We start from the raw sequence: 11401 nt of genomic DNA, 5'->3' as shown, positions 1-11401 counted from the left end.
ATAAATGCTACGGGTTGCCCATCTCTGACCATGTGAGAAGGCCAGGAAAGCTGTCTGATTCAATAATCTGGTCATACCCCGGGTTTCACACTAACATTACTATGGGCCTTCTTTTCAAACAGCCCGAAGGAACTGCAGGCAAGGCCTGGCCTGCTGTTCTAATCAGTGGATTTGTCGCATTCGGCGGGATCTTGTTTGGGTGGGTAGTGCGCCTTGTGAGATGGACGAGCGTCATGGCTCACAAATAACGCAGGTATGATACTGGCACCATCAGTGGCATCCTGGCCATGCCCTACTGGGCTCGCACGTTCTCGACCGGGTACCGCGACAGTACAGGTCAGCTAAATGTGACGTCGAGCCAGTCATCTGCAATTGTTTCCATCCTCTCTGCGGGGACATTCTTCGGTGCTCTTGGTGCATCTCCCATGGGTGACATTGTCGGACGTCGTTGGGGTCTTATCGCGTCAAATGGCATCTTTGTGCTTGGAGTGGTCCTACAGACCGTTGCGACCTCCATCCCGCCATTCCTCGCAGGTCGGTTTTTTGCAGGGTTGGGCGTTGGTCTTATATCTGCACTAGGTGAGGCACATGCGCCGCCTGCAGTCTCCTGTATAGAAGCCTTAGCAAAACAGACCAGGATGCTGACAGATCATCGATTGTAGTTCCTCTTTACCAGTCCGAAACAGCGCCAAAGTGGATTCGAGGATTCATCGTCGGCGCCTACCAGTTTGCTATCACGGTCGGTCTCCTGCTGGCATCCGTCCTCAACAACGCAACACATCACCGCAACGACTCGGGCTCCTACCGCATCCCCATTGCGGTGCAATTCGCGTGGTCCATCATTCTTGTCGTCGGCATGCTCATTCTTCCCGAAACACCGCGGTATCGTATCAAAAAAGACAACGCCCAAGCCGCAGCACGCAGTCTCTCCAAGCTCCGTCGACTCCCTGAAGACCATGCCGCGATCCGCGAAGAACTGGCCGAGATCCAAGCAAACCACAACTTCGAAATGAGTCTCGGCAGGTCCGGATATGCGGAATGTTTTCAGGGCAACCTGCTCAAGCGCTTGGTGACGGGGTGTCTCTTGCAAGCGCTACAGCAGCTGAGCGGCATCAACTTCATCATGTACTACGGGACGCAGTTCTTCAAGAATTCGGGGTTTCAAAACGAGTTTGTGATCACGCTCATCACAAACTGCGTCAATGTCGGCTCGACACTGCCGGGTCTCTATGCCATTGATAAATGGGGACGTCGTCCGGTTCTCCTCACGGGTGCTATTGGGATGGCCGTATCGCAATTGCTCGTTGCTGTTCTCGGAACCACTACGACGGGACAGGATAGCCGGGGCAATATCATAGTTCATGATGCTGCAGCGCAAAAGGCAGCCATTGCCTTCATCTGCTTGTACATTTTCTTTTTCGCGGCTTCGTGGGGGCCGAGCGCCTGGTATGTTTTCTCTCCTCCACGGACATCAAGTGTCTTCTTTCCGAGCAAACAAGTCCGTATCGCGTCTAACATGCCTCTGCTGCCCAGGGTAATAACCGGCGAGATTTTCCCCCTCAAAACTCGTGCGAAATCCCTCTCCATGACCACTGCCACGAACTGGCTTCTGAACTGGGCGCTAAGCTTCTCAACCCCGTACCTGGTCAACTATGGCGATGGGAACGCAAACCTACAGTCCAAGATCTTCTTCATTTGGTTTGGCTGCTGCTTTCTATGTATTGGGTTTGTGCACTTTATGATCTACGAAACCAAGGGGCTTACCCTTGAAGAAGTGGATGAACTCTATATGGAGGTGGACAGGGCCAGAGACAGTGTGAGATGGCGTCCTCGAGGGGTAGCGAGGGGAGAGAAGGAGGCGCATGGCGCGGAGACTGATTCTGCGGTAGAAACGGCGAAAGGGGCCTCAGAACTGCAGGAGGTCATCGGCGACGCCAGACGGTCCCTCTAAGGGTCGAATATCATGGCCGAGTGATTGGTATGAATTTGCTGCTTAGAATCTGCTCTAGATAACGGGAGGGCTGTTGGAGACTGACTCTAAGAAACGGTATACGTAAATGTGGTCACAGACACAGGCTGGAGAGGGAAGATGGCCAACAGTGATAATTCAAACTTCATGACCAGTGGTATTTGCAGTTTAAAAATATCTCTTGACAAGGCAATACGGTCATTATCAAACTGCCTGAATAATGCAGGAAACTCGGTATGCTTCGGCCACAGACACGGGGCCTGTTCCCACTCGCACCGACTACTCGGTGTGAGAACTATCCGGCGATCAGATGAAATCACCGCCATCAGCGTCATGGTGGACGGCTCACATTGAACTGACAGGGCCACCATGTGAAGGTGAGAAGCGTGGACAGCAGATGGCATGACACATCCATCCAGTATCATTACGCGAGCTCTAGAATCCGCATCCAAACACACACTATCATCACTGTTTCAGTTACTATAACATTACCGATAGTCTGTCGACCGTTATTTGCTGGTTACATGCTCCAGCTGGAACATCGCAGTAAATCGGGACCCATCACAATCATAAATCCGCCCCTTGACAAGTACAGCGTCAATAACTTCATTCAAGCAATCAACTGCTGCGGATGTATAGGGATATCTGTTCCGGGGTCTCTTCGAACACCCATCATCTGCTCACTTACTGCGCGAATGCGTCGAGGAGCAGTTCCGCTCGCATACAATTCGTCCAATACCTCGAATGGGATGCCCTAACGTACATGAATAAGCTGTAGATATGTTTCCATGGTTATATAGGCACATACTCTGGTCTCGGGATACAGATACCATCCCGCAATGGCTGCAACGAGACCGGTTCCAAAGAAGATGAAGCCGGCTCTGCCGCCAAGGTTCCCTGCATCGGGATTTATCTGCCAACTCAACATCAGAAAGCACGCAAGAGACAAGAGCTGCAGATAAGAGTTACCATATATGGTACTGTGAACTGCATAGTCAGCCCCCATGCGGCATTGGTGGCAGTAACGAGGCCCTGCGTTGCACTCCGTAGTCGCGCCGTGGCGATTTCCGACGCCAGCACAAAGCCAACAGATCCAATAGATATCTGGTAGATGATGGCCCAGATATAGATGCATACGACAATCCCCCAGCTAGCTTTTTCTTGATCAGGTACGCAACCGAGGACCCCGATAAGCAGGAGCATGCCACAGAGCACAAACTGCGGGATGATAATCATCGCCCGTCGACCAACCATCTCACTCAAGGGGAAGGCGGCGATGCTGGCGAGTAGCATTACCAGGTACAGCACGATCGATGCATCAAAGTAGTCTCTCACGTGGAGCAGGTTGAGGAAGTACGTCGCATATCCAATGACGAAAGTCGCACCGATCATCTGCTGGCCGCTGGCGGCGAGGATCGCGGTTAGGGTACGTTTCCGATGCATGGAACCAAAGCACTCGACTCCTGCACAGGAGTCGAATCCCAGAACAGAGCGGCGGTTGTTCTGCTCGAGCCTTCCCTGAATGGAGCGTGCTTGTTTATGCTCAGCCTCCATCCGGCGAACCTCTACCGAGCACAACTCATCATTATGCAAACCGTAGATCCGTCTCAGGGACGTCTGCGCTTCAGAAACCTTCCCTTGTCGCACAAGCCAGTATGGAGACTCGGGAAAGAGCGGCCAACCAGTTATTAGGATTGCTGTCCAAGGTCAGCCGCATGAAGATTTGGGGTCGGGTGGCGGTACCTGGAAATATATACATGCCTACGACTGGAAGCCACCATTGCCTGTTGATTCGGTCAGATCTGAACAATATATAGAGACTTCTAGAGCTCACTCACCATTTCCCGCTTAGGTAGCTGCTTCCTCTAGTCACGGCAGCACTGCAGAAGAGTGAGTTCACAGCTAATCATCCTCCAGGGACAACTGACATGGCGAACTGTCCAAAGACTATACTAGTATTGAAGAAGCAGAGAAAGAAGCCGCGCAGCTCGGGTCGGCATGTCTCGCCTATCCACAGTGGCGCAATAGTAAACATCAGGCCAATTGCAACCCCTAGCACAGTCAGGATTGCCCGGCAAGAACCAGCATCAGGACCCACCATTCACGCCACGGCCAGCGAGGTGAGCCCGCCAGTCTGTCGCCAGCTGCTGCAGGACGACCCCGGCAACTGAGACGATGGATGCGGCCAAGATACCGGGTTTTCGTCCGTACCTCTCGAGCAAGGGCGCGCAAATAAACGTGGAGAGAATCTCACAGGCCGGTGCAATCGCGTTCCAGGTCGAAAGATAGTGAGCAGGAATCATGTACGAGCCGTCCGGAACCGGGGCGCCAAACTGCTTCTGAAACGCGGGAAGTGCGGCCAGTTGACCCCCTGCGACAATATCGAAGCCTTGCATGACGACACCAGTGGAGATCCAGAGACCTGTCAGCATCCTGTCAGTAGGCGCAGTTGGAGCCGGACGCTCGGGGGTCTGACACCAGGCAAAGAACCGCTGCTGGTATCTGAGCATCCTCCACCTATGGCTGGGCCTGGTGGTCGAATAATCCACCCTGCAACGTCAGTTTCGGTAATTGAGACGAGCATCGCACGGAGAAAGCCAGTCTCACCCTTCGACCTGGAGATCAGCATTCGTTCGCATCTTGTCCCGGAAATGACTATATCGTCATGAGCAGGAACAAACTGTAAAAGACCGGCGTCGGCTCACGCACTCTCGCTGGTCTGCATGTGGGTTTAAATCGCCATAGGGGGTGCCGAGCACTGGGGGAACGGAATCTGGAGTGAAGATAACCTGCCCTGACCCAGTCGGACCGAAGCAATCGGGTTCAACAGAGTCTAGGCCGTCTTGTCATACAGAGTCGATCTGGAAACGAGGAGGGGGTGGCTTGAGTTAGGGTTTAGTGCATGGTCAAGTTGGCGGCCCGTCGACGGTCTGCTGTTAGTGGGCCTCCAAGGTGATGCCCCGCTGATAGTTTGCCCCGGCGCCGAAATTTCGGACAGTTTTCGGGGATTTCCATAGGGATGAGGGTCTTCTCATGGATAAAGCCCTTTTTTGTCAATCAAGGATAGAGTAAATGCGGGGGAGGTCAGACACAAGCAAGAACTGGCAACCCATGAATCTGGCGATCCAAGGAACGAATCATGAACAAGACTGCCGGAGTCGGATGACGGAGTAGTGGGCATCAGATAATGCTGTCTACAATGCCGAGTCGAAGGATCCACACGATATACTCCCCTTGGTTCCTCTTTCTCACCTCCAGCCTACTTCCCCCATGTAAGACCCTACAGATGGGTTTAGTGAAAGTGATTCAGACACATAAATAACAGTCTGGGCTTTGCGGATCAGTGTATTCCGTTCACGATTGCATAATCCCAGTCCGCCTAGCCCTGGCTTACGGCGTCATCATCGTAGGATCAGTGCCCTGGTGGGGAACAGAACCGCCCAATCCCGGATTGATAATGGATTTCGAGAGACCATAGCAAACCGCTAGTCGAGGCGTGTCACAGGGTCCATTCCCCACATCCTAGAGCCCGCGGTATTTGAACTCGACTCCGCGCTCTGGGGATATTCTGCAACCCCGACCCCTCCGTCCAACATGGCCAAGATGCGGAATCGACTCGCCGTAGCCTGCGATGCATGCAGGTCCCGAAGGGTCAAGTGTGACGGGCAGCGGCCATCCTGCGTGGGCTGTCGCAGTCGCGGACTGGATTGCTTCTACCAGCGGCTGCCCGAGCCCCCTGCGACCAGGTACGCTTCCTGCATGGACGGCGAGTCCTGAACTGAGCCTGGCTGCAGGCTAGAGACCGAGCTGGCGAATGTCAATGTGCGTCTAGACTACCTTGCCATGCTGCTATCCAGGCAGTCCCAGCCGCAGCCCCAGCCGCCGGTGCTGCTGGCCTCTGCTCGGCCGTCCAGCAATCCGCTAAGCTCACACGAGGATTCACCATTTCGGCTGCTGGCAACCGACTCCATCATGTCTGTGTTGGGATTGGAGGACCATTTTGCGCGCCGGCTGGTGCAGCTTGAGCGCGCGAGTCTCCTTGCAAGTACAACGTCGCTGTCGCGCATGTTTTTCATCTCGCACCAGCAGGTAACCGATGCATTAGTGGCTTTCTCTGAGCGCGTCCATACGTTCTATCCCGTCCTGCCATTGGACTTCTCGGAGAGGTACTTTGCCACGTTGTCGGGGTCTCTCGCTCCGTCGTGTCAGACATGCCTTGCGCTGCTCGTCGCAGCGATCGGTTGCATTGCGCGGGACCCTACTATGGGAGATGAGTACTTTGAAGCAGCACTCGCGTCTCTGCCCATAGTCCTCGCCGAGTGCACGTTGGCCAGCATCCAGTGCTTGGTCTTTCTGAGCATCTACTACTGCTGCCGCCTCAAGCCCTGCCAAGCCCACGATTACTGCCTGATAGCGTCCTTCAAGATCCAGAATCTTTTCAAAAGGTGAGTAACCGTATTCCAGATATGTCAATGGGCTAATGGTTTCTAGTGCACTTCAGAGTACAGATGATGATACTTTAGAATTGACGCACCGAGCATATTGGGCAATATTATTGCTGGAGAGGCATGTCCGTCCACGCCTGCACGAACTTGAAGCCCAGGCAGAGCTCGACTAACCGTCCCTAGCGAACTGAGCGTCCAACTGGACGTCGCAACGAGCGACATTTGGAAGCTAGACGAGTATATTCCGCTCCCCAACTGTCGTCACACCTGGCAATTCACTCGCCCACCACTACCGGGCAACCTACCTGGAGTCTCCCCGGAGAGCACCAGCTCGATCTCTAGCTCCATCGACAGCGCCAATTCCAGCACTAGCACCGCACCAGATGATCAGGCGCAATCATTCTTCCTCGCCGAAATCGCCATGCGCCGCATGCTCCACCGCTGTAACTCGGCCGTCGCGCAATCGTCTGACGGGCGGTTTTGCTATGCGCCGAGTATTGCTCTGGAGCTTGAACGCCAACTTGAGGAGTGGTATGACTATCTTCCAGCAAGCATTCGATTTGTCCGAGAACCTGCAGGTGGCTCTTTCTGCCAGGATCAGTCCATGCTGTCCCCCTTGTCTATTTTCCTCAGTGTGCAATACTGCTGCTGCAAGCTGTCGATTTACTGGCCGGCTGCCTACCAGGTCATACAGGACGGCAAAGCAAATCCACAGCTGCTAGAACACTGTCAGCGCTTTATCGATTCGTATGGTCAGCTTCTGCCCCGCATATCTCTCGCCATCGACAAGTGTTTGATATACAGGTGGACGCTTTCTGTGACGTAGGCAGTCTAGCCAAATTCCCTCTACTGCTCCAGCTGATTTGCACTAGGTTCTTTGTCACTACAATGGCGGCGCTTAAAGTCGCAAATACCGCGGTTTTGCGCGCTGCGCAGCACGAGCGGCTTCATGAGTCCTTTGCCCTGGCTGGCACCGTTGACTGGAAGAATACAGAGGAGAGCCCGTCTCTAGAGCTGTTGCGACTTAATCTCAGTCAACACCTCTGTGAAGCAAAGCAAATATAAGTGTCGACCTCAATAGGGGTGGAATGGTACTATTGGTTCTTCCATTGGCCATCAACATTTGAAAAAGATCTGTTTCAGATTAACAATTACCAGAGTACTCAAGAACCGTAGAAATACTATTTGGAGGCACCTTACGGTGCAATATATAAGAACCCAACCAAGATGAAGACACTCAATCTGAATGCTCAAATTGTTTCTCATCTGCGGAAATGATATCGATATCCCGCAAGTCTTCCCAGGTAACTTAAGGGCTTAGGTCCAGTGCGGAAGTACCTAACCACCGCTGCAATAGGCGCAGTGGAGATTTTTGTTTGCCAACTGCCGGCTGGTCACGCTGGTGTTCTGAGAAGACAACCGGAGGAGGGTTCTCCTTGCTAATCAACATTCCGCACCTCATCTTTGACCTGCCTAAATGGTGAACTCGGATTACTATCTGACAGCCAGTATATAGTCAGTACCGGACTCTCCAAGGAGAGTTATCAAGCGGGATAGCCATTCACCGGCGCATGGATAGAGCTCGGGCTTATTCCGCGATCTAGCTCATACCAAGCACCAGTGCTCGGAATTATCAGCATCGACACCGTGACAAAGTTAGCATAGTAGTACTAGACCTGTATTAGAGTAGTTAGTATAGCAAGGCCCAGCACCCGTTTGCTTGAACTATGCATTAGTGGTGTTATAACTGCCTCCTATGATGGGACTTCCACGGAGGGCTTGGAGCTGTCCTGCATTTAGTATCCTAATAGTACACAAGAGAAAGTTAACAACTACTAATCATATTACACAACAAGATATACCCTGTTTATACCGTAAAGATCCCCTCCGTATACCTAATATCCTACTATTAGGTGTGGCCCTCTGGGGCTAGCATTGGATATACAAGGAATAGTATAATATCATACCCCAGAAGTGCAGGATAGTATAAATAGGCGCTCGATATAGCCCTATACTGGCGGGAAAGCTACTCAGATTCTTGAAGACTTGGATATTATCTTCAACATTAACACGTCGCACTTAAGCTTGTTCTGGGATACATTTATCTACTGTAAGCCTGAGCCAAGCAACATGAAGAACTTTCTGTTATACTTGGCGGCTATTGTGACTGGATCTTTTTATATCTCTTTATATATCTGTAAGCTGAATGGGAGGTCTCTGTATCCCTAAGCATGAGTACTAACAAGCGAACGGGTTCTACTTTCCGGTAAGGGATGCATAGAAAGCTGTTATTACGAATCTGCGCAACGCTCCACGCTACGGCGATTCAGTCGGTATCCGTTTTGAGAAAATGGTAACCAAGATATTATTCCAGTTATCCTGGTTCTCTATGATAAGTTATTTCAGAGTTGGTAGACCGACTAATATTGCTGGTAGAGTTCGAGGCTAAGCCCAGTACGACCTACGGCGTGATAAATGGCATATCGTCCATTAGACTAGATCTCAGGCAAACGTACTTCCAGATAACCGGTATCTGAACTGCGTCCGCGACCAGGAGACTGTGGTGAGGGAAGCTAATCAGAGCCTTTATCACGGCTGTCTGGGGGGAGTCCCATTGTGCTAGTTCCTCAAACATGCTGATCACGTAAAGCAGATCCTGACCCCAGGGATTTTTTTCATACCAGACTAACCCATCCAGTATACAGTATACTTGTAAGGATGGCGGAACCTGGAGTAGGAGTCTCTCGAACAGTGCACACAGGGCTTCGATATCCCCGTTTTGACAAGCGGCAATTCGTTCATCTGTAAAAAATTCAAGGTTGGACAGAGGGAACTTGTCACTCGTTAAGAGCTGCATAATGAGGCTTCGGAGTAGTCCACCCGGTCCATTCATCACCTCGGGCTTCTCATATCCCCGGTGAAGACCGGCAAAGGCGAAGAGCACCAGCGTGTTTGAGCTGTCGAGAAGACTCGAGATCAAGGTGGCATCGAGGATGGATATGGGCGTGATGCTCGCCGCGGGGCTGATGTCCAGATACCCCTCGACGAGAAGGATTGACGACTCCGACAGCCCGAACCAGTCCCGGAACGCCCTTGTCCTGATCAGCCGCTGGGCCTTGCCGAGCATCTGCGAGTCAAAGGTTGAACTTTGGCTCAGTACTATGTCTAGATCCCCCCACGCGGCATTGGATGGTACGCCGATGACTCCCAGGAGCTCCAGCTCACTTAATGCTGCCGTCGGCGGATGGGTTGGTTTCCACGACGACTCGGTTTCTGCCCTGAGCGCAGCATTCTCGCGGAGGGCCGCATTTTCACGCCAGAGGCGAAAATTCTCTTCCTGCTGGATGGCTCCTTGGCGTCTGATGGCTTGCAGCTCTTGGTAGAGGAGAGTCGTGGCATCTGTTCCAGGCTTGAGTCCGTGCTGCCATGTGCTTGCCTCTTGCGCTTTTTGCTTCGAGAGCTGCTTCTGATTGTACATGATGACTGTCATCATTAACTGCAGGTTCCGGATCATGTCCTGAGTAGTGGAACTCTCCTCGTACAGCTCCCTGAAATTGTCGTTCATAGCAGAGAAGTGTTTGTTGGCCTGGTTCTGGAGATCAACCCCCTGTTGATGCAGCGTGCCGAGCATTCTATCTCTCATGCGCTGCATGCGCTGATTGAAGGAGTCAATTATGCCCTTCCATTCTGACAAAACCTCGTCCACCGCAACGGTTTCGGGAATCCGGAATAGGAGAATCTCTTTCAGTTTCCGATACCCTGGCACTCGGTTAGCAGAGCGATGCAGAATATGCATCGGCATACAAATACGCACAAGGCTCTGTTCGCAGTAGCACGTCAACTAGCAGTGGCATTCCCTTGAGTAAAGTCCTGTAAAACTCCTCCCTCAGGTCCAGGTCTCCTTGGTTCGGTCGAAGAACGGTGCAGGCGACATTAATGGTGACGATCGTGTTGGGGATCGAGGCGAATGCGTCTAAGATTTTGGCTCTGTTCTCGATTCCCTGTCGTGCAACCTGCAAGAACAAAGGCGCGGTATTAGTGAGGGGTCTTTTATTGAATGTGAGTATTCTAGCAGGGCCATACTTGAAACATTAAGCCTAGGATGCCCTTCACTGCACCCAGTCCGAACTCAGCCGGCAAGGCTTCGAATGCTGATAGGGCCACGTCCAATGCCATCCCGGTCCGTTGCCCAAAACCAGTATTTTTGGCATAAGCGTCTTGGGCTTGAGTAAGCGATTGGATGACCACTTCCCAGGAGCATTGGTAGAATTTTGGCTCCCCGGGTTGGTTGTCATCGTGCTTGCGGAGAAGGTTTTCCAGATACCTACGGAAAAGAAAAGTCATTGGAAACCCCATTACACTGGGTACCTATTGGCCGTTAAGGGGACTCACTCAATCGCCTGCTCTTCATCTGAGATGTAGCGCTTTTCGTTTCGGTCATAATCGGCCGGCGTCCTAAAGGCTGGGTGATGAGCCCCTGCTTTCTTTCGGATCCACGCGTCATTCTCATCCGTTGCTGGCTCAGATTTCCTCCATGGAAGGCGAGAAAAATGATGCTTCTCCTTGCCCATGACAGTTGCTGAGGCTGGAAAGCGTGATGGCTCAGTGTTCTGAGAGGAGCGTAGAAGAGGTAAAATGGCTTCTCGATATTTATCTCAACGCTGACATCCTGCCCTTTGCCCGCCAGGCTGAGAGGCTGAGCTAGGGTTGACGAAGGCTCCGCTCTTCTACTCGTCCATGGCTCTCTGATATTGCATGGATGCGTGAATGACCGTAGTGGGATGCAATCCGCTAGTGCAGCCTCGTTTCTTCACGCCTGAGTCTGTTGGCCACGACCCTTGCTACCGCTGACAGGACCGCCGTTCTGTCTTAGGCTGACAATGAAGGTGCCCCTCTTCTACTCATCCACGACTATTTATTGATGCAGGGATATGTTCATGACAGCAGTGAGGTGCAGGCCACTACTTCAGCCTCGTTACTCCACGCC

At 52.3% G+C, this 11401-nt stretch overlaps 4 protein-coding genes across 4 annotated transcripts; 2 read left to right on the top strand and 2 right to left on the bottom strand.

Annotated features, from left to right (window-relative positions):
• Positions 1-101: 101 nt before the first annotated feature.
• BDW70DRAFT_169447 (sugar porter family MFS transporter) lies at positions 102-2030 on the top strand (the record flags this gene model as incomplete). The annotated part of the gene is made up of 4 exons (XM_073742685.1): positions 102-199; positions 275-579; positions 663-1446; positions 1534-2030. The coding sequence occupies 4 exons, from the start codon at positions 102-104 to the stop codon at positions 1949-1951; spliced, it is 1605 nt and encodes a 534-aa protein (XP_073599836.1). The 3' UTR covers positions 1952-2030.
• Positions 2031-2215: 185 nt separating this feature from the next.
• On the bottom strand, positions 2216-4608 carry BDW70DRAFT_169445 (putative MFS alpha-glucoside transporter; the record flags this gene model as incomplete). Its single annotated transcript, XM_073742684.1, has 9 exons — positions 2216-2723; positions 2778-2882; positions 2939-3666; positions 3713-3753; positions 3808-3849; positions 3898-4021; positions 4068-4391; positions 4446-4519; positions 4577-4608. 9 exons carry the CDS (start codon positions 4606-4608, stop codon positions 2580-2582), a joined length of 1614 nt encoding a protein of 537 aa, XP_073599835.1. The 3' UTR covers positions 2216-2579.
• A 955-nt stretch (positions 4609-5563) lies between these two features.
• BDW70DRAFT_169442 (putative C6 transcription factor) lies at positions 5564-7479 on the top strand (the record flags this gene model as incomplete). Its single annotated transcript, XM_073742683.1, has 4 exons — positions 5564-5715; positions 5764-6414; positions 6598-7236; positions 7287-7479. The coding sequence occupies 4 exons, from the start codon at positions 5564-5566 to the stop codon at positions 7477-7479; spliced, it is 1635 nt and encodes a 544-aa protein (XP_073599834.1).
• Positions 7480-8875: 1396 nt separating this feature from the next.
• Positions 8876-10985, bottom strand: BDW70DRAFT_169441 (uncharacterized protein; the record flags this gene model as incomplete). The annotated part of the gene is made up of 4 exons (XM_073742682.1): positions 8876-10173; positions 10229-10427; positions 10498-10738; positions 10807-10985. The coding sequence occupies 4 exons, from the start codon at positions 10983-10985 to the stop codon at positions 8876-8878; spliced, it is 1917 nt and encodes a 638-aa protein (XP_073599833.1).
• Positions 10986-11401: the final 416 nt, after the last annotated feature.

This window comes from Aspergillus foveolatus (assembly GCF_047715535.1).
Source record: "Aspergillus foveolatus strain CBS 279.81 unplaced genomic scaffold BDW70scaffold_4, whole genome shotgun sequence".
NCBI classification, from domain to species: Eukaryota; Fungi; Ascomycota; class Eurotiomycetes; order Eurotiales; family Aspergillaceae; genus Aspergillus; species Aspergillus foveolatus.
This window is presented reverse-complemented; position numbering and strand designations above follow the sequence as displayed.